Here is a 23748-nt window from a genome sequence, read left to right as displayed (position 1 = left end):
TACATTATGACAGGACCTTTACACAAGTAACAGTTAAGTGTTATGCAAGCTAGACCATAAAATAAAATCTTGATAAACCCTAAGATCATGTTCTTTCATCCAGCAACTAAGAAAGTTGATGTTAAGAAATATGCAAAACTGTAAAAAGTATTTGTGGCAATGATGTCACATTACTTTAAAAGAGAAAAATTGAAACCAGCAACATAAACCAATTCTAAGTGCAAAGGTTAATTGAGATAATAGTCTCTAAAATATTACACAAGCAAATGCTATTCAAAATGTAATACAAGTTATGACTTAATTTGATTTCGGTATCTTCATCATCAACCCCCTCGTCCCCATTTTCTACATGTGGTCTGGGTGTCAGGCCAACGGCTGCCATCTCTCTCAGTTCAGTGCCACTATCCTATCTTCTTTGACAGTAATATCTGACTGTTGTAGGTCTCATGAAATCCATCCATCTTTTGGCTTGACATCCTCATTTCCTCTTGCCTTCTTTCAGTTTCACACAAATCTTCTTTATCAAATCATCTTCTGCCTTCCTCCACATGTGACCAAACCACCGTAATCTGTTCTCCTTGACCTTCTCTGTAATTGGGGCTTCTGCTTTCATGTTCTCATTTTTCATCTGTCCTACAGCATGCATCCCAACATTCATCTCAGGCTCTATATCGCCATCATTGCACGCTTCAACTGCTCTGCCTTCACTGCCTAGGTTTCTCTGCCATACAAAAAGCACTAGTCACACTACTGTTTTGTACATCTTACTTTTCAGCATCTTTGACAGTCTTTGGTCACATACTATCCCTGACACTCTGGTTGCAGAACCTCAGATTCTAGCTTTGACATGCTTTTTCCCACTCTTATTTTCAACCACCCTCCCACATACTTGAAGTTGTTGACCTACTCCAATGTTTTCCTCATCTATCTCAGTTTTCAGCTTCTTCTAATGTCCCACATTTGCTGCTATGACAACTTTCTTGTCTATAGTCAATTCCATTTCATGTGTCTTTAGTTTGTGCATTCCTGCCCCTATCATTTGTTGAAGTTTCTGTTCAGAATCTGCTTGTAGTGCCACATCATCTGAATATAGCAACTTTGTTGAACTTTTCTCTCTGACCTGTTCGATCGATAATGTAGTCTATCACCAGTATGGTGATCACCAGTATGGCTCTGAGATAAACACTAATGCACATCCACACCCACTGGGAACCCTCTGAGAGTCTAAACACTGTTTAAACATTTGTTATTGACTCCCTACACAAAGCCTGTACAAATCCTACAAACCTTTTTGAGACTTCACTCCATTGCAGGATTGCTCAAATCAGCTTTCTTGAGACCTTATCATGTGCTTTCTCCAAGTCTAGGAATGCTCAGTTGGACTTTTTCATTACGTCCAGCTTCCACTACCTGTCTTTCTCGGCAAGCATTAGGTCAGTTGCACTGCATCCTGATCTGAATCCAGTCTGTTCAACTCCCAGCTTACTTTCTGCTACTATGCATATTTATTTGTCAGTCACCCTATCCAACACTCTCATGTAGTGCATCAGGAAATGCCTCTCTACTGTTTGCAGCTGTAAATATTATTTTTTCTTCTACACTGGCTCTAGAATCCTGATTCTACAGTTGTCTGGGATGAAAGTCTCTCTCCATACCACACCGAGTACCCTCAGGAACCATTTCTTTCTTAATGCATCCAAAAACTTGAACATATTACCAGTGACCTCATCTGAGACTGCTGCTTCCTCGGACTTCATCTTCCTAAGTGCATAAGATTGATGTTGGCTCCTTTTCTCTTGGGGCATACTTATCAGTTGTTTTAAAGCCAGTTACACATGCCTGTGATTATTACATGACAAACAACAGAATATATAAACACAATATATAAAGATACTACTCTTTCTAAATAATTGCTTTGACTCCTGTCCACCTGTGCCTTTCAAGTTCCATCCCCATTTTGGCCCTGCAATTTCCCCAATCACTGCTGTCTCAAGATGCCAGAAAAGAGAAAAAAGAGCTGGAGAATATATGTTTGTCATCCTCTGGGATGGCTGTGGTGGTAGGAGATTTTTCTGAATGCTCTAAAAATGCCTGCCATGCTACACCTTTACACCTATGCCAGCTAGGCTGTGAACATTTCTTCAGAGGCGTGCAGACCACAAACACTCCTCATACGAGAGATGCAATCCTATGCACACATCCAGGTGATGCATCTGTGACAGGACTTAGTCATCATCCACTTCTTGGCATGGAAAAGTCTCTGTCTTAGTTATTCACCATTCAAACAGTACATGGTGTCAGAAGTACACAAACAGTTGCTGAACTGAAAAAATATAGATGAAGAATTGAAGAAATGCATTTATTTTCAAGAATGAATGTATTCAGAAGTACAAGAAGCATAACTTAGGTTGGAAATGTTTCAAATGCAATCCCTGAAATGTTTCACTGCATAAAAACGTACAAAAAGGTGGAAGGCATAGGTCAATATTTTTGGCATGTTTCTCATTGCAAATGCATTAGCCAGGAAGCATGAAAAAGCACTGTGTAAGGATGAAGTATCAAAGGTATTTAATTCTTTTACTTTTCTTAGTGAGGAGAAACGCAAAGTAACAGCATTTAGAGAAACACCAGAAATTAATGTGACTTCAGAAAGAATACATAATTTATTCACCATTTGTTTTTACAAGGGCACAAAATCCTACAGGGACAATATACGCCTAAGTTACCAAGCTAAAGAATGCAGCCAAAGCTGCAAATCTGGTGAGTTTCACAATACACTGCCAAAAAAAAAAAATAGAAATGTTTGTGGCATAAGAAATTATGAAACAAGGAGTAGGTTATTAACAGAATTATTCCTCATCTTAGCATAAGCTGCAGATGTGTGTAGAGCAACTGAAATTACTACTACATAGTTAAAAGAATTAGTTCTGGAAGATGGTATGTGTAAGATAAATTCACAGTCAAAAAGACAAAAAATTAGATATAAAGTGAGGATTCATTGGAACAGTAATGGATATGAAGAAGAGAGTAAACCATGTGAGGAAGTACTATAGGAAAAATGGAGAACAGAGAAAAGAAAGGAAAGTGGAATAAAAATTCAAGCCTCATTTAGGAGGTATTGTTCTAACTTTAATATGACGCACTGTCTTGCTTTTATGCAATTCTGCAAAATATACGCTACAAAATTTTTAGTAAGAAGCAAAAGAAAAGAAATGCACATTAAAAAACTGCACACCAAACAGAAATAGGAAAGTGAGCTGTTTGTAGGTAATGTAGACATAAAGATAAGAGTGCAAGTCAAGTTGTTAAAAAGAAATGATGAAAACTAATCAACTAACCGATCTATGGACGGGAAACAGAAAGTTTACCCCAGGACTGCCCTCTGTACTACTAATGGGCAGAGGTCACTCCCACATGCTTTATCCCATGCATGGATCCCCTCAAATTATCTGTGGTATGATCCAAGTTTAACTCATTACGGGTAACATAATTATCAACCATGGATGGGTAAGGCCAATCCATAACCAAATGGGATAGGTTAATTTGAGCACAATAAAGGGAAAATGACTAGGCTTAAAATGGCCTACAAGGGCAGCTAGCCTAGTAATACCTATGAACCTACAATAATAAAAAAAAATCCTGAATCTAAAATAAACACAGGTGCAGACTATTTTTTTTTTCACAAATTACCTTCAAAACAATAGGTCCTTTACTTACTGAACTGAGAGCTATGTGCACACTGTTAACATATTATGGCTACCTGACACAGTGCTAAGTCAAAAAACACTAACTAGTGAATTTAAAAATAAAAAGTATTCTTTATTTCAAGCTGTCACATTTAAATACTTAAATCTAATGTATTGGGTCATTTCATTTTAAGAACCATGAATGGTAAAACAAATTCATACTGTAGAAACAAAGACTGCACATGTAAAGAAAATAATCACATAATCACAAAGACAGTTTATTATGCACAGATACATACCTTTATTTTAAATAATTATACTGATTTCTTTGTTGGCTCAGGAAATTTTTCAAAAAATATCACATAAGAATTAAACTTTATTTCATCCCAGCAAAGTACCAGGAGCTCTTAAGAGTAATATAGATAAAGAACTAAAGCAAACAAAAAGCTTAGTTGTCATTAAGCAGCAATAAGGCTAAAATAATTGGTGACTTTTAACATTATTGTTGGGAGAAAAGACGAGCTATGTAGTTGTATTAATGTGCCAAATTTTGAACTCTTTTCAGTACTACATGAAAGTCGGGGGGGGGTTGGCAGATAAAGCTAGAGGAAGACAACTCAAGACTGCATAAACTTTATACACCATTGGGAAGATATTGATAATCTCACAAATGTAATACTCCACTGGGAAGCTATAGAGCCCTAGTAAATTTAATTCACCATTGAGAAAGTATATATTTCTAAGACATCCATTTGGTATGTATTCACACTGGAAGTTTTCTAAAGAGATGCTGTATGAATGATTCAAGACTTGGATGAAATGTGTTAATGTAAGCATGGCTGATAAATTGTTAAATGTGAGATCAGAGAGAAGGATAGCATTCAACAGGCTGATACAAACACTGAAATGATGAAGACAGCATAATTGCAAGTATAATAACAGTAAAATAAGTGTTAAAAGTGTTAAATACACAAGTAATGTCCAAATGCAAAACAGAATGAAGCCTCACGCAGAACAAAGTACAGCTGTGTAAGTCCTAATTACTTGTAACTGAAGCTGTTCAAATTCCTCAACGTCTCAGTGGTGTTTTGGGTTATCTGCCAAGGCAAACCAGTACTGACCAGCTACCAAAAGCTCAAACTCCCCTCCTTTTCTCTTTCTGTGACAGCTGATTGGCATATCCTGAGAAGGAAGTGTTTGGTTGTGACAGGAATTGAGTGTTCAGGCTTTTTTGCAACCACAAAGAAGGAGAGGAAAGTTCCTGAAGCCAGAATCATCTAGCGGGAGTAAATTCACAGCCAATCCCAATACCATATAGAAACCAAATCCAGCAATAACTGAATCAAAGAAGCTGAAATCCACTTCAACTATGCACAGTATGGGAAATGCCAGGTGGGTACTGCCACTGAGGCAGGGAGGAGGAATTTGAACATCCACTGTTACAGGTAAGTAGGACTTATACAGCTGTACTATGTTCATCATTCCCACTGCCTCAGTGGCATTTTGGGTAGATTTCCAAAGATTGCCCCATCGTGGGAGTGGAAGAAGGATCTAGGTGCCCCAAGAGATGAGTCTTAGCAAAGCCTGCTCTGGACCTTGAAAAGGAATCCAGCTTGCAGTGCTTTGATGTATAAACAGAGGACCAGGCTGCTGCCTCAAGAACACTTCTACAGTTCACCCCTTTCTAATACGCCATCAATGACGATAAGGCCCTAATCAAGTGAGCCTTAAACTTGCCTGGAGGAAATTTACCATGGTGAAAGTAACAGAAAACAATAGTAGAAGACAACCATTGTGCAAAAGTTTGCTTAGAGAAAGGTTGATCTTTCTTAGCCCCAGCCCCCCTCCCCCAATACAGGAGACAAATAAGAAGTTATGTACCTACCATAACGTTCCATGTTAGTTGTCTTCTTCTCGCCTTCTTTCTTGCTGGATGGGGTTCGGAGCCGATCCTTGGCTCTGACTCAGCCAATACTAAAGCTCGAGAGCTAATTCCACTGGCTCGAGGCTCCCCCATATCCCACAATGCTAGGCGGTAACTCCTCAGATCCCGTTTGAAAGCTAGGCCAAGCAAGAAAAAACTCCATAACATGGAGAAGGGTAACCCATCTCTATAGGACTGACTGTGAGGTGTCCTAAACCTAACAGAGGAAAATATAGAGGTGGTAGAGCGTGGGAGAAAAGGATTGAAAGGTCACAAGACAATCTCCTCTAGGTCTGTCCAGGCTAGGGGGAAGGAGGGTGGGACGCAAGAAAGAAGGCGAGAAGAAGACAACTAAAATGGAACGTTATGGTAGGTACATAACTTCTTAATGTTAAGTTGTCTATCTCGCCTTCATTCTTGCTGGATGGGGTTCGGAGCCGATCCTTGGCTCCAACTTGGCCAATACTAAAGCTCGCGAGATAATTCCACCGGCTCGAGGCTCCCCCATATCCCACAATGCTAGGCGGTAACTCCTCAGATCTCGTTTGAAAGCTAGGCCAAGAAAGAAAAAACTCCATAACATGGAGAAGGGTAACCCATCTCTATAGGGCTGACTGTGAGGTGTCCTAAACCTAACAGAGGAAAATATAGAGGTGGTAGAGCGTGGGAGAAAAGGATTGAAAGGTCACAAGACAATCTCCTCTAGGTCTGTCCGGGCTAGGGGGAAGGAGTGTGGAACGCAAGAAAGAAGGCGAGAAGAAGACAACTAACATGGAACGTTATGGTAGGTACATAACTTCTTAATGTTAAGTTGTCTATCTCGCCTTCATTCTTGCTGGATGGGACCGTGTCCCTAGCACCTTGTCCCGGGTGGCCTATCGGAACAGACTCTTGAGAACAGTGGAACCAAAGTTGGCACGGTCTCTGGAGGCTATGTCCAACTTGTAATGAGAAATGAAGGTATGAGGGGAAGCCCAGGTGGCTGCTGAGCAAATAGAATCAATAGGAAGCCTATCCTGAAAAGCTATGGATGTGGCTAAGGCCCTAGTAGAGTAAGCTCTAGGCTTCGAGGGCAATTGTTGGTGCCTGATCTCATAAATAAAGGTAATCGTAGAAGTAAGCCATCTAGAAAGTGACACTTTAGTGACTGGAAGGCCCATCCTGCCTTCCGCATATGAAATAAACAGTTGGTCTGATTTTCTAAACTGTTTAGTCCTGTCTAAATAATACCCAAGTTGGCGATGAACATCTAAACAGTGCAGTTTTTGTACTGATCTGTTGCCATAGTTGGGGAAAAAAACTGGGAGATCAATAGTTTGATTCAGATTTGCTTGAGAGGACACTTTGGGCAAAAAGGATGGATTGGTACGCAAGGATACTCTATCTTTGTGAAAAAGTAAATACGGGGGACGACAGCATAGAGCATGGAGTTCCGATACCCTTCTAGCTGAAGTGATGGCTATTAGAAAAAGCGTTTTCCAAGACAACAACTTCATAGAACATGAAGCCGCAGGTTCAAAGGGGGGTAGAATCGATGATGCTAGAACCAAGTTCAGATCCCATGGAGGAGGTGGATCCTTGATAGGGGGCTTAAGAAGAAAGACTCCTTTCAAAAGGCTTTACAGAGTTTGTGAGACATAATAGTAGACTCTGACACACCCACATGAAAATTAGATATAGCCGCCAATTGAACTCTGATAGTAGAAGGAGAAGAGCCTGCTTGGAAAAGCTCAGCTAGGAAATCCAGAATGGACTGAATAGGTGCAGTAAAAGGATCTATTTCCTGACGCTGCCCAGAAGGAGAAACGCTTTCCATTTGCTGCTATAAATCTTCCGGTAGAAGACTTATGAGAAGCTATCAAAATATCTCTAACTGAGTGAGATATTAAGGAAGCCTGGCTAAGGTTGGAATTGGAGGAACCACGCTGTGAGGTTCAGAGAAGAAAGGGATTGGTGCAGCTGACCCGATTGATGGGTCAAGAGATCTGGAACTGGGTCCAGATGCCATGGTTGCACCAAAAGGTAACGGTGAAGAAAGGGAAACCAAACCTGTCGAGGCCAATAAGGGGCAATGAGGATCATTGAGACCTTCAGAGCGATGGCTTTCCGAATCAGCTGAGGTATCAGTGGGAAGGGGGGAAAGGCATACAGGAGTCCCGGAGGCCAATCGTGAACTAGAGCGTCTCTGATGGGATGACCTGGTAGGGGAAAGAGGGTGAAGAAATCGGGACACTTGCTGTTTTGGGGAGTGGCAAAAAGATCGCAGCAAGGTTGGCCCCAAGTTCGAAAAACTTCTTCCAACACTGATTTCTTCAGAGACCACTCGTGAGGCATGAGAATTAATCTGCTCAATCTGTCTGCTATCACATTGGACTTGCTGGGAATGTGCATTGCTATCAGGAAGCGCTGAGAAGAGATCGCCCATTGCCACAGTCTGAGTGCTTCTCGACATAAGGGGTAAGATTTGGTCCCGCCTTGCTTGTTGATGTACCACACTACGGACATATTGTCCATCTGAATTGCTATAGTTCCCTTGGGAAGAGAGTCCTGAAGGGCTTGCAATGCTAAAAGCACTGCTCTCATCTCTAGAACATTTATGTGCAAGTGGCACTCGATCGGCTGCCACGTGCCCTGGACTGTCCTGCCCTGGTAATGCCCCCCCCCCACCCGATCAGGGAGGCGTCCGTTGTCAGAGTTGCAGCCGGGGGCGGGGGAATGAAAGGTCTCCCTAGCAGAAGTTGGGAAGATGTGACCCACTAGGAAAGATGATTCCTGTATGACTGAGTTATGCTGATAGTGTGGGACATTGGCAGAAGCTGAAAAGACCACTGAGTGAAAAGCATCCACTGAAGAATCCTCATGTGGAAGCGGGCTAAGGGGAGGAGAGGAATAGCCGCCGCCATAACCCTTAGGACTTTCAACACCAGTCTGACCTTGACCCTGTTGTGTCGTAATAGAAGAAAAAACAGCTTGTGAATGTCTGCTACTCTTTGTTCCGTGAGTCTGGCTGACAGACTGACTGTGTCTAATCTTGCGCCTATAAAGGTAATAGACTGACAAGGCGACAAGACAGACTTTTCATAATTTATAGAGATGCCTAGAGTCTGACAGGTTCGTAAAGTGTAGTCTCTGGCTAAGAGAAGTAGATGCCTGGTGGTGGCAGTCAGGAGCCAGTCGTCTAAGTACGGAAGCACTTGGAATCCCTGGCCCCTCAAATAAGCGGCGACCACTGCCATGCATTTGGTGAACACTCGGGGGGCTGTAGTGAGACCAAAGGGCAGGGCCCTGAACTGAAAATGACTGGCTCCTAGCCTGAAGCGGAGAAATCTCCTGGATCGTCTGTTCATCTTGATGTGATAGTACGCATCCTGGAGATCTATGGAGCACATCCAGTTGTCCTGACCCAGAAAGGGCAGGATGGACTACAGCGTGACCATCCGAAATTTTGTTTTCTTGACAAACTTGTTCAAGTTGCTGAGATCCAAAATGGGTCTCCAGTCCCCTGTCTTCTTTGGAACCAAAAAGAATTTGGAGTAGATTCCGTATCCTTGTCGGTCTGCTGGAACTGGTTGAATGGCTCTTTTTGTTAGCAGCTTTGAAATTTCTAGTGCTGCTTGCTCCCTTTGACTGGGTGGAACGTCTGGAAGGGAGTTTCTGGATTGTTTTGGGATGTGAATGAATGGAATTCTGTAGCCTTCGGATATGATAGACTGTACCCACTTGTCTTGAGTAAGGGAAAGCCAGGCTTTTGGGTACAGATATAATCTTCCCCCGACTGCCTCCGAAGGTGGACAGTCGGGCAGCCCCTCAGGGGTGCTGAAAGGGTTTGTCAGAGAAGGTTTCTCGACTACCCTGATTCTGCAGGCCCCCTCTGCCTCTAGGACGGCGTCTATTATTATTGTTCCCCCCTCTGCCTCTAGAGGGGAAACGACTCTGTGCATCCGGTAAGACTCCCTGTGGTTGTTTACGGAACCACATCTTCCCCCCTTCTGACCCTTGGGGTAAGGTCTAGAAGGGGTAGAAAAACGGACTCCAACGGCAGAAAGAGTCTTACCTTCTACCTCGCACCTTGTCAGAGTATCCTTCACTTGTGGACCAAAGAGAGATGATCCATCAAAAGGGGAGTTAGTGAAGGATGCCTTGAAAGGGTCCGCAAAGCTACATAGCCGCATCCAGGCATGGCAGCGTAAGGCCACCCCTGTACCTGCGGCCCTGCTCGCTCCATCAGCCGCGTACGAAATCAGGCGCATGGAGGAGTTAACTACTGAGTTAAGGGTAGCCAGCTGGGAGTTCATCCTATCTTGAAACCCCACAGCTGATGGGTCCTTCAACACTTCACTCATATCCTTGAGCAAATCCCTTTGGAGACGAGTGAAATGACACAGGTAATTCAGCGAATGCATAGAAAAGGTCGCTGATGAGAACATCCGCTTACCGTACCTGTCCATGGTCCTAGATTCCTTATTAGGAGGATGAACAGGTACCGAAGGATCCGCTAGTTCCTTCTTGGTGGCTGCAGCCACCACCATGGCATCCACAGAGACACCTTTGGACAAAAACTCCTTGTCTTTGGGGGCAGTGATAAATTTGGCTGGCCTCCTAGGGGTGGGTTCCACTGAGTCAGGAGCCGCCCAAGCCTTCCTCGCCACCACTTCCATGAGGGGGTCAAAGGGAGGGGACACCCAGGAGGTGGAAGGTCGAGAACCAAACACCTCAAGGTACACTGATTCGTCCTCTGAAGGGTTAAGGGCTGGCCAATTCCCCCTCTGTCTTAAGATTTCTAGTATGTCTGCAAAGGAGACATCTTCAGAGGGGGAACGAGGGGAACCCTCAGAATCCTCCAAATCAGTGTCAGAGGTGACAGACTCAGGGGAGTCAATGTGCTTCCTCTTGCACTGTCTCTTCCTAGGGGGTTCTCCTGCAAGATCAGGAGAGGCCTTGGAAGAGGAGGAAATTCCCACTGGGGATACTTGAGGTGCAGATTCTCTACGGTCCAAAGCAAGGGGGTGAGAAGAAATCACCGCAGGCACTGTGGAGGGAGGGGCTGATGGAGCCAACTGTGGAGTAGAACCAGGTTCTAACACGCTCCGCATGACCTCAAAGGCACCCCCGTCAGGCAGGGCCAGAGGTCTCCGCTCCGAAGAGCCAAAAACTTCCCCCGGCACCGACAAGGATGGCTCCGAAGCCGATATCGGAGCCGAACTAACCAGCGCCGAAGCACCGAGAGGGAGAGTGGGGTCGGACAAGGGTCCGATGCCACTCGCCCCCTCGGAGCCGATGAGAGAAGTCCGGTGCCGAGATCCCTCGAAGGAGGAAATTGGAGCAGACGATGGCACCGAAAGGAAAGGTATTGGTTCTGACGCTCCCACAGTCTCGGCTCCGAGCAGCACCGGCTCCGAACTCAAGAGAGTCGGAGGAGGAATATCTAATGGAACAGGGGTAGCCATCGACTGTTGAGTCGGGCTGTGTAACATCTGGGCCAGTGCCTCGGACTTAAGAAGTCTACTCACCACCCTCTGCAAATCATGGTCCGAAAGTCTGGAGGACCTAGAGGAGTGTGACCTATGGCTCCGTTCAGACAAGAGTGGAGACGCTGGAGTCGAATGAACGGAGCCAATAGAAGAAGACCTGGATCTCTTTCTAGTAGTCGGTTCCGACAAGGGTATCGGACCCGACTTCGACTTGTCTGTCTCGGCTCCAGCCAGAGCCGAGGACATGGTGTGTGTGGCAGGTCTAGAATCATCGGCTCCAGCCGGAGCCGATGTTTGAACCATATGAACGGTCTTTGAACCTCTGGAGGACGGCTCAGACACTGGAGCCGACTGCCTGGAGGGCTTAGAAGGTTTCCCCGACAGAGACTGGGTCGGGGGACCCTCGGGCTTCAATAAGCCCCTTAAGATTAATTTGTTTTTACATTCCTGCAGGACTCTAGGGCTGAAACTGTGACAGACAGCACAAGAGTCCTGCAGGTGTAAAGGTCCCAAGCAATACACACAAGAAGTGTGACCGTCTGTCAGAGACATCTTCTGACAGCACGAGTCACACTTCTTAAAGCCTGAGACCTTCGAATCTTTAGACATATCTAAAGAGACAACACTAGTGCAATCACTCACACAAACACACAGATTACACTAAAAATTAAATTAAACTAACTAAATTTAACAAAGATCCTGACAGAAAAAAACACACTCACTCCAACTACTAGGAGGGGTGGGAAGGGGCCTAAGGCCTAAGGGAAATAACCCTTGGAAAAAAAATTTTTGGAAAGGGAAGATATTTGTAAGGGAGTGCTAAAAAACTAAGTAACTAACTAATTACTATCGAAAAACTAACTTAAAGGGGGTCTAAGTTTACTAGAAACTTTAGAAATTTAACTAACCTGCAGAGCCGGTTGGAAAAGCACCTCGTCAGCTAAGCGGCAAACGAGATCTGAGGAGTTACCGCCTAGCATTGTGGGATATGGGGGAGCCTCGAGCCGGAGGAATTAGCTCTCGAGCTTTAGTATTGGCCGAGTCGGAGCCGAGGATCGGCTCCGAACCCCATCCAGCAAGAATGAAGGCGAGATAGACAACTTAACATCATCTGTTTAGCATTCCTAAAGGGATTTGTTCTGTCAAGGCAGTATCTGAGCTACTTGTGCTCATCCAAGCTCTGTAGATTTTTTTTCACTCTTGTGTTTTGGCTTGGGATAAAACACTAGAAGATTTATGGCTTGATTTAAGGTAAATTTAGAAAAAAAACTTAGACATGAATGATAGATTAGAGCATAGCACATCCCTGTTCTTGTGAGAAATCAGATAGGGTTGGCTGATCATGACATCTTACAGCTCAGAGACTCACCTTGCAGATGCTGTAGCATTGAGTATAACAGCCTTCCAAGTAATAAACCATAAATCTACATCAGAGAAAGGTTCTAAAGGAGGTAAGGCCAGTTTTTCAAGAACAAAACTGAAATCTCAGGAATGAGGAATTTGCTTTCGAAGGGGTCTCATGTGCAACACTTCTTTCATAAACTGTTTTACCACAAAAAGATACAAAAGAGGGGGATCCATGGGCCGGTAAGATGAGATGGCTGCAAGATGCATTTTGACATAAGCATATGACAAGCCATCTGTAAGTAGCTCCCACAAATATTTCAAAACCCTTTTGGGACCGCTCTTATTGGCTAGGTACCACACAGAAAATCTTTCCCATTGATAAAAGTAAGATTTTCTAGTTTGCATGTTTTCTTGCCTCCTTAAATACCTGCTGCACATCCTCATGGAACAACTGCATAAAATGTATCAAGATACAATCATCCAGACTGTCTACTGCAATTGCTCTAAGTTGGGGGTGTACCATTTGCCCTTGATACTATGTGAGCATATCCAGTCTATGGGGAAGCTTGAGGCAACTACTCATTAAAATTCCATTAAAAGGGAGAACTACCATTGCCTGGACTGAAAGAGGGTAACCACAATAATCACTGATAAGTCTTTCTGAATGTTTAGACATACTGTGGGAATCACTGGAACGGATGGAAATGTATATAATGAACATTCCTGACCAAGGGAATGATACAGCATCTATATTTCAAGCATGGCTGTAAGGATTCTTGAATAGAATGTTTTCAGTTGTCTGTTCTGAAAGTAGGTGAACACATATATTTGTGGTGTTCCCCACATCTGGATTAAGTCCTGGAATCCTCTATATGGAGTTTCCAGTTATGAGGGTCTGTCCAGGATCTGCTTAGTCTGTCCCCCATTGTGCTTTGTTCTGATGGAATGTAGGAGACCTGAAGAATCAGAAACTGCTATGCAGCCAGCTCCCAGGCTATCACTGTCAACCGGCAAAGAGGGTATGACTTTGTACACACCTCCTTGTTTAAATAACTACATCGCAGTAGTGTTGACTCTGACTACTAGAAGAGGACCCATAGTCATAAGTGGTGAAGGGCTTTTAAGGCGTGAATCATTGCCAACATCTCTTTTAAGTTTATCTGTTTTGGCATGTACAGAGGACCCAGCAAACCTTGCATTAGAACTTCCATGGGCACTGTTCCCCGTGCAAAATCTGAAAAGTCCGTTTGGAGAGACTGGACTGGAATCTGAAGAGAGAAAGGGAATCCTGGATTAAGACAGCATTGATCCCTCCACCTATTTCACAAATTCCAGTACTGGTAACAAGTCAGAACTTAACTCATTACAGCCGGGTGATGCCTGCAGGTGCTTGTGCAATTACATCCTACTGATGCTTCTACACATCAAATATTGTTCATTCATATTTGCATTAATAATTCTAAAGCCATGCTACATACAAAGTATTACAACATTTCATCTTAAAGATTATACAATACCAAACACAAGTTTACTGATATCTGACCTCTGTTTAGTGCAGGTAAAGAGATATCAATTTATGCTATAACATATATTTATTTATATTGCCATAAATTTCATGCTTTTCTAAATATCTTGAAAACCAAGTAGCACAGACAGCCTCATACAAATGCTCTCAGCTGGATAAACAAAATGCTACTAACAGTATGTGGGGAACTTGAGTGGTTGTTGAGATACTGTAAGTTGTTTACAAAAAAAGAAGTTATGTCCTTACCATAACATTCCATGTGAGTTTTTCATCTCGCCTTTTTTTGTTCTTACACGTGGGTCGGAGCCGATCCCTTGGCTCCGAACCAGCCGCTTTTCAAGCTCAGACTCTCAGAGAAGCTCGAGACCCAGTGAATATCCCATGATGCCCTGCTATGAGTCCCCAGATCTAGTTTGCTGCAACCAAGACAGCCTACTGACAGAATATGACTATAAAGTCTACCTACTCGGGTAACTCCAAGAGTAGAAGGATAGAAGAAGAGCAGGAATGTATAAACAGACTGACAGCTGAACCAATCTACCAAGGCAACCATCTCACTCGACTGGAGGGTGAAGGTGGGCGGGAATGTAAGAACAAAAAAAGGCGAGATGAACAACTCACATGGAACGTTATGGTAAGGACATAACTTCTTTATGTAAAGTTGTTCTATCTCGCCGTTTTGTTCTTACACGTGGGTAGCGTCCCAAGCACCCTAATCCTGGGTGGCTCACGGGAGAACATACCTGAGCACAGTGGAACCAAACGTAGCCCTGTCCCTGGAGGTCTTATCCACTTTGTAATGAGTGATAAACGTGTGAGGTTTTGACCACGTGGCAGCTGCACAGATGGTATCTAAAGGCAAGCGAGCTGAATGAGCTAATGACGTAGAAACAGCTCATGTAGAATGGGCTTTGACGTTGGTTTCTAATGGCTGATTAGTGGAAGTATAAATGAATCTGACGCAATCAGAGAGCCACTTGGATAGAGTGATTTTTGATACTGAGCAACCTTTTTTATTGTCTGCATAAGACACGAAGAGTTGGTCCGATTGTCTGAAATCCTTCGTTCTATCCAGATAGAACCTCAGTTGTCTATGTATATCAAGCTTGTGTAACATATATTCTAGTTTGTTGGTATGGTGTTTGAAGAAGGTTGGGAGCTCAATGGATTGATTTAAGTTACTTTCAGAAGAGATCTTGGGAAGAAAGGTAGGATTAGTTCCAAGGGACACTATCAGGGTGAAAAATCAAATATGGGGGTTTAACGGACAAGGCTTGAAGTTTGGAGACCCTACGTGCAGATGTGATGGCTACGAGGAATAGTGTTTTCCAAGACAAAAACTTTACATGACAAGATGAAGCAGGTTCAAAGGGAGCAAGCATCAGTTGGGATAAAACCAGATTCAAATTCCATGGGTAGACAGGCTGCCTAACAGATGGCCTGAGATGGTGGGTTCCTTTTAAGAATGCTTTACAAAGCCTATGCGACATGATGTTAGAGCTGTTGAAGACCACATGAAAGTTTGAGATAGCAGCCAATTGAACTCTAATGGTGGCAGCAGCCGCTCCATCATGGAACAATGATGACAAGAATTCTAAGATGGTATGGATAGGTGCTACATAAGGGTCAGTGTCATGTTGAGAAGCCCAGTGAACAAATAGTTTCCATTTGCTGTTATATAGTTTCCTGGTAGATAGCTTATAAGATGAAACTATAATATGTTGGACCGCAGAAGACAACTCATGTGACCTGGCTAATGTGGGAATCGGAGCAGCCAAGCTGTCAGTTTCAGTGATGTGAGGGAGGGGTGGAGAACTCCCGACGAATGAGTCAGAAGATCTGGCACTGGGTCCAGGATCCATGGTTCTTCCACTCGATACTTCCGCAGGAAGGGGAACCAAATCTGCTGAGGCCAAGACGGGGCTATTAAAATCACAGTCCTTTCCAGACTTTTGGCTTTCTGCATGAATTTGGGAATTAGAGGTATTGGCGGAAAGGCATATAGAAGACCCAGGGGCCAATCGTGTACGAGCACATCCCTCGGTTTGTTCCCCAGTGGGGGATAACAGGCAAAGTAGCTGCTGCATTTGGCATTCATCGGAAATGCAAATAGGCCCCATCTGCGGAAAATGTTTTCCGCCACTTATTCTTTGAGAGACCACTTGTGAAGCAACAGCATGGCTCTGCTTAGTTTGTTCGCTATCATGTTGGATAACCCCAGGATGTGCGTTGCTATCAGAAAGCGTCTGGTGGATATAGCCCATTGCCAGATCCTTAGGGCCTTCCAGCATAAAGGGTACGATCTGGTTCCCCCTTGTTTGTTGATGTACCAGACGACCGACATGTTGCCCGTCTGGATAGCAATTGTGCCCGGAGGAAGAGAGTCGTGAAAGTGTTGCAATGCTAGGAACACCGCTCTCAGCTCTAGGACATTTATATGCAAGTGCGTTTCCATGACTGACCAAGTGCCTTGGACCGTCTTTCCCTGAAATAGCCCCCCGCACCCTATCAGGGTAGCATCCGTGGTCACTGTGGGTTGGGGAAGAACGAAGGGACGTCCGATTGTCACTTGGTCGCTGTTCAACCACCAACCGAGATCTTTCTTGCAAAGATTGGTTAACCAGATCTCGTGTTGGTAAGACCATTGTGCGAAAAGTAACTACTGGAGAATTTGCATGTGCATGCGGCCTAACGGAACTGCTATCAATGTGTCTGCTATTGTGCCTAAAAGCTGTAGTATCTGGGATGCTGGAGCTTTGTTGCGGGCTAGGAGACTGGATAACTGGTTTTTGAGAGTTATGATTCTTGATTTGGGCAACCTGATCCTTGCATCGATGGTGTCCAGTTCTGCTCCTATAAATGTAATATGCTGCGAGGGTGATAGTGCAGATTTTTCGAAATTTAGGGTTATGCCCAACTGAGAACAAAGGTCTATGGTGTAGTCTCTTGCTTGGATTAGTTGATGGCTGGAGGTGACGGTGAGGAGCCAGTCGTCCAGATATGGAAACACCCGGAATCCCAACCGTCTCGGGTGAGCCGTGACCACTGCCATACATTTGGTGAACACCCTGGGGGCTGTGGTGAGACCAAAGGGCAGGGCTCTGAGTTGATAATGACTGGCCCCCAGCCGGAAATGCAGGTGATCTCTGGATGATCTGTCCATTTTGATGTGGTAGTAAGCATCCTTGAGATCTATAGAGCACATCCAATCGCCCGTTGCTAGAAACGGGAGAATCGACTGCAGTGTGACCATCCGGAACTTTTCCTTCTTGACGAAGGTGTTAAATTTGCTGAGGTCTAGTATGGGCCTCCAGTCCCCTGTTTTCTTTGGAACTAAAAAGAACCTCGAGTAAGTTCTGGATCCTCTTTGGTCCGCCGGGACTGGCTGGATGACTCTTTTGTCCAGCAGCTTTTGGATTTCTACGGCTGTTAGTTTTCTCAGACTGGGTGGTACATCTGGGATCTTTGTACATATAGTTGGGGGGTTTTAAAAAGGGAATGTAATAACCTCTGGCAATGATGCTTTTTACCCAGGAATCCTTTGTAATGTTTAGCCAGGTGTTTGGGTATAAAGCAGAGCGACCCCTGACTGCCTCCAGAGTAGGACAGCCGGGCTTCCTTTCAGGAATGCTGATAGGGCTTACCAGAGAACTGATCCCTGTCGCCCTGGTTTTGCGGACCGCCTCTGCCGTTTGGATGGCGTCTTCCATTTCTGCACCCTCCTCTGCCTCTAGAGGGGGTTTCAGTAGGTGTGTTTTGAAAAGCTCCTTGAGGTTTTTGGAACCACATTTTCCCACTTCATTGCCCTTTGGGGTACGGTCTGGTTGGAGTGGAAAAACGAACCCCTACAGCAGACAGAGTCTTCCCTTCCTGTTCACACCTAGTAAGTGTCTCCTTAAATTTGGGTCCGAACAAGGCGGACCCGTTGAATGGGGTATTGACAAATGAAGATTTAAAGGCTTCCGCAAAGGAGCAAAGGCGCATCCAGGATTGCCTCCGAAGAGCTATCGCTGAGCCTGCAGCCCTACTTGATCCATCGGCAGCATACGAAATGAGACGCATGGATGAGTTTACTATCGAATTAAGGGTGTTGAGCTGTGCAGTCACCTTTTCAGAGACTGCATCAGCTGTATTACCCTGAAGAGTATCTCCCAGCTCTTTTATGAGATCTCGTTGAAGGCAGGTAAAATGTGTCAGGTAAGTTAAGCGACCTCATGGAAAATGCTGCAAAACTAAATATGCGTTTCCCATACCTGTCCATCGTCCTAGAATCTGTATTAGGAGGATGGACAGCAGAAGAGGTTTCTGACATCTCCTTCTTGGTAGCCGCCGCCACCACCATGGCATCAACTGGTACTCCTTTTGTAAGAAAGGCCTTGTCAGTGGGGGAAGTAATACATTTATTGGGCCTCCGAGGGACCGGTTCCACTGAGTCAGGAGACTCCCACGCCCTTCAAGCAACTAGCTCCATCAACTCATCGAAGGGCGGTGTAACCCAGGAGGTGGATGGCTGAGATCCGAAGGCCTTCAGGAGAACCAACTCGTCCTCAGAAGGGGCAAGGGACTACCAATCACCCCTCTGCCTTAAAATTTCCAATATGTTTGCGAATGAGACATTTTCTGAGGGGGATCGTGGGGACCCTTCTGATTCCTCCAAGTCGGTATCCGATGTCAGAGATTCCTGAGGGGAATTCAAGTGTCTCCTCTTGCACAATCTCTTCCTAGGAACTTCATCAGTGGGGTCGTCCGGTGAAGTGCCTAGAGAGGAGGGTCACTCAATGGGGATACATGAGGTCCTGGATCTCGACGCTTCATGGGGATCTGTGGGGAAGAGGTAGAACAAGGCCCCTTGGGGGAAGGGGAAGACAGATCCGAGGAGGTAGTGGTCTTGGCAGCCATGACCTTCCTCATGGCACCGAAAGCACCAGAATCCTGGTCCGAGAAGTCAGTCGGCTCTGAAGAGACCAGCAGCTCTCCCCGGACCGAGACCCCCTGCTGCAATCCAGAGGACGGGGCTGAGGCCACCTGCACCAAAGCCCCAAGTGGAAGAGTCGGAACCGAGGTATTGGTTCGACTCTCCACCCCGGAGCCGGCGAGGGACTGTCGGCCCCGAGACTCCCCGGTCGGGTCCGAGGAGATCAAGGTCGATGGAGCCGAGGGAGGAGGATCGAACCTCGGCTCCAAGGGTTCTACCAGTATCGGTTCCGTCTGCCCCGGCTCCGAATGCTCAAATGGCTTTGGAGGAGGAGGTGGAGAAGCCATGGGAGGGATTTCAGGCTTCGAAGCCGAATGGCTTGAAGCAGAAAGCATTTTGGCCAGGGCCGGGTTCTCAAAGTCTCTTGACCACTCGGTCCAGATCCACATCGGAAAGCCTGGAAGAATGAGTCGAGGGATGGGTCGAAGGGGCCGAAAGTGGAATCGAAGGATTGGAGACTGAGGGGTCTCCAATATCGGTTCCACAACTGGACCCTGAGGTAAGGACTCGATTCACGGCTCCAAGGACTGTGAAGCCGATGCACGGACCATACTTGAGGAACTCGGAGCCGATGACTTGGGCTCTGAGGATCCTTTGGAAGACTTCGACCCCTTCGAAGCCTTGGAAGAGGTGTTAGCCTTATCTAAAGAAGCCTGAAATTCAGGCTTCAGGAGTCCTCTATCCACCAATTTCCTACGTCTTTCCAGAAGGACCCTGGCGCTAAAGGAATGGCAGATAGAGCACACCTCTTGTAAGTGTACAGCGCCCAAACAGTACACGCAGGTGGAGTGGTTGTCTGTAACCGACATTTTCTGATCACACACACACCTTTTAAACCCTGGCATTTGTTTTTCTGACATGTCTAAATCTATAATAACTAGTACAAAAAACAAGTATAATATGAGTAAATATATATATATATATATATATATATATATATATATATATATATATATATATATGGGGTCCCTATCACATCGTCGACAATTAATTTCACTGACACTCATTTCGTCGACAGTTCATTTCGTCGACAGAAAGATGTGCCCCCTTCCCCAATGTTGTGCAACCCTGGAGTTGATATATATAGTTAGGGGGGGTCTGGGGGGCACAGCCCCCTACAATGGGGGGTGTGGGGGGCAAAGCCCCCCACCTAACATTGGGGAAGGGGGCACATCTTTCTGTCGACGAAATGAGTTTCAGTGAAATGAATTGTCGACGATGTGATAGGGACCCATGTATATATATATATATATATATATATATATATATATATATATATAAACACTCTATAAGTCACTCTACATATTATGAAAAATAGTTCAGTTAAGTAGTAAAAGTATACTACTACAAGATATAAACTAAACTACCACTCTAATGTGTATAACACCCACACACACACACACACACACACACACACACACACACACACACACACACACACACCGGCTGACAGAGCCCTGTCACGCCCAAAAGAAAGGCCTAAGCCTGAGGAAAAAAGGACTATTTAAAAGTTCTAACAATGTAACTAACTATAATCCTAACACTATACTATTTAACACACTACTATATATATATATATATATATATATATATATATATATATATATACACACACACACACACACAAAGGATTTTTTTGAAGAGAAAGATAACTATAATAGAAAATTAAAGTCACTGGCCCGAGCTAACTCCAACGAGCTGTTGATCCGTTGCAGCGGCAAACTAGATCTGGGGACTCATAGCAGGGCATCATGGGATATTCACTGGGTCTCGAGCTTCTCTGGGAGTCTGAGCTTGAAAAGCGGCCGATTTGGAGCCGAGGGATCGGCTCCGACACACGTCTAAGAACAAAACAGCGAGATAGAACAACTTCACATCAATCAGTACATAAACTGTCACACATTTATATGTTCTCATCCTGCTTATACAACACATCTTTACAATAAACTGCATGGCAGCAGTCTATACTTTCTTGATGGTACTTGTGCTCCAGATATGAACCATGGCTAACCACTTTACATTTTGTTGTCCATGTAGCAAACAGACAAGCCAAGCATAATCCTGCAGATATGAAATAATGTGCATGTAAAACAGATCAGATTAAAAGAAACCTACTGTAATCTCTGTGAGCCTTTGTCAGTGCAGACTGTAAACAGAGGTATAATCCTGGTGCTTAATACAACACTTATCACAAACCTGTAGTGTTATCATGAGCAAGTTCACTTTGCTGAAACACTTTAATATAAATACAGACATTGCATAATTTTAAGTGATGACTGTCCTCCTTTTCCAGTTAAATGTACTTAACAACAGTCCTAAAAAGGCTTTGTGTATTGTCTCTCTGACATCTTGAAATCATTATTATGACTTACTTAAAAAAACATAACAAATGAGTAACACATTTGTCCATGAAGGTCAATTTACAGGCACTCACTCTCTTAGGAATATATACGTGTTCTTCATTAGCAGTCTAGCAAAAAGTTGTAAAGTAGGGCTTCTGTTGCACTTCACCAGAGAAAAGTTAAGTAAAATACTTCATTAGAAACCTTAAAAACATTATTAGAAATATTAAACACACTAATACTGAAAAAAATGAAAAAGAGGAATCAGTGGATATGATTTCTACCCATCCACATAAAACAATATTCATCCCTGTCCATTTTCAAGCACAACTTAGATCTATGGATGGGAAAAGAAAATTTATGACAGGACTACTCCCTGTACTACTAATGGAGAGAGGCAAGTCCTAAATATTTTATCCCATGCATGGGTCCCCTTAAATTATCTATGGTATGATCCAAGGTATTCTCATTAAGGATAATATCTAATTATTGACCATGGGATGGGTAAGACTAATCTATAATCAAATGGAATAGGGTATTTTGAGCACAAAAAGGGAAACTGGCTAGGCTTAAAACTGTCCACAAGGCAGCTAGCCTAGTACTTACCTATGAACCTATGTGGCAACTAGCATTACTCATCATTTGAGGGACAAAGAGAAGGTTCACACTTGTTTTGCTCAAAAGCTATTATAGATATCCATTCTGACCTGTAAAAAAGTCATTATTTAAATGCAAACATAAAATTTATATCAGCTGATGTACTGTCACGTATATTGTCTTTGTTTTTATATTATTTTTGAACTGTAAAAATTCTTCTTCTTAAAATGTTTCTGTAATACACTGAAGCTTTTCTCCCTGGGCCTTCTCTGAAAATGGGCATTCAAGTTGGACTTTCCCGGTAATTAAATGTCAATAAAATATGATAACATGAATTAAATAACCCTTATTTAAAATGCTTAAAATATGAGAAAAAAAAGAAAAAGAAATATAGGAAAATTTGAAAAGTGATATGTCACTGCTTGTTACGCTAGATAAAATTCTGAGAGTTTAGAACAAATATGCTACAGCAATGTAGTCAGTAAATACTCACTCATTATTTGAATTGTGCTTGGGTCAAATCTTATTTTTCTAAAAACGGTGTGGCCTGCTGCAAGATAATCGCTTCTGCATGTACAGTCTCTTCTCCGAGATCCATTAAATGGGCAGTCATATGGGTTTTCCAGCCTATAAAATACACATTTATCAACTTTAAGTTCAAACGTGCAAAGTTAGTACTACTTACATTTTAGAAGTAATATGTATGATGTGAATAATTTCAAACACCTACTGCAGTGAATAATATCTATAGGAGATCACAATCCCAAGGCAATCAATTCAATTACTACAACCTATTTTATATGTCTTGATAAGTCAGCAATAAAATGACTATCTGGCAATATTACAATAATTTACATAACCAATGGTAAGTTATGGCACGAGTGAAGAGCAAATTACATTTAATTCCTGAATATAAAAGCTGCTACACCTACCAAAGGTCTGATCACTCAAAACAGCATTCATCCTGTAAATACCTCCCTGCTTGCAAAGAAAGTCCTCTTAAAACTTTGCAGCACATTCCTACAAGCCTACCATTCTTTCTTTGAAGGACTTCCTTATCATCAGAGACATAATGAATATGCTTATAAAGGAAAGGACAGGTCCTCTCCTCTTTTTCTCCACAAAACTGCAACAGCAGTGCTAATGGGAGAACTCCTACCACTTACACTGTTAGAGAAAAGCAGCAACAAGCTGGTCAAAAAGACAAGACACTGAAGAGAGGAAACAGGATAGATGTTCTGCTGACTGGGCATCCCTCAGAGATCTGGCGTTTTGTCAGCTGTAACATAAATGTATTACCCTCTTCATGGAATCTCCTTCAACTGCATGTTCGTAACGTAGACTGAACACTGAGTTTTGAAATACAGAAAGAGGGAAGATGAAGCTTCCATATAATTATTGAGCACAATGTCCCTTTCAGCATGTACCTTACCATACGTATCAGGCAGCTAGAAAGACCTCAAAGGTTCCTCATGAAAAAGATTACTGGTCTAAAAAACCCTAGTTACAAAAACACACTAGAAGCCTTACCCCTATATTGTCTTTTATAGAACCTTCTAGAGACCTATGCCTGGCAATGACCCCACCAAATGAATCTCTTATACCATCAAATTACAAACTGCTACACAAATACCTGAACCATGGATTTAAACATCCCCAACATACAAATAAAACACATTACAGGAAAGATATGTTATCCAATGGTTACCCCATCTCTAGAACAAACTGCCTCTGCATGATATGCAGAGTGACACCCTTACCTCATTCAACACTAAACTAGACAACTGAAATTGTATCTGAAAGTTTGTCGACAGCCTGACCCCCCCCCTGGAAGTAAGGAGGGGGGGTACATCTTGAGGGTGGTACTTTTCAAGGTACACA

At 43.6% G+C, this 23748-nt stretch overlaps 1 protein-coding gene across 1 annotated transcript in view; it reads right to left on the bottom strand.

Moving 5' to 3' along the window:
- ADAMTS20 (ADAM metallopeptidase with thrombospondin type 1 motif 20) overlaps positions 1-23748 on the bottom strand; it is a 3636702-nt gene that overhangs the window by 168511 nt on the left and 3444443 nt on the right. Inside the window, exon 36 of the mRNA XM_044087413.1 lies at positions 22361-22494. Within this exon, the coding sequence (XP_043943348.1) occupies positions 22361-22494 (134 nt within the window). The remainder of the gene's footprint in view (positions 1-22360; positions 22495-23748) is intronic.

This window comes from Protopterus annectens, chromosome 11.part0 (assembly GCF_019279795.1).
Source record: "Protopterus annectens isolate FY-2018-M chromosome 11.part0, PAN1.0, whole genome shotgun sequence".
NCBI lineage: Eukaryota > Metazoa > Chordata > Ceratodontiformes > Protopteridae > Protopterus > Protopterus annectens.
Note: the sequence above shows the minus strand (reverse complement) of the source record. Positions and strands in the feature narration are given on the sequence as shown.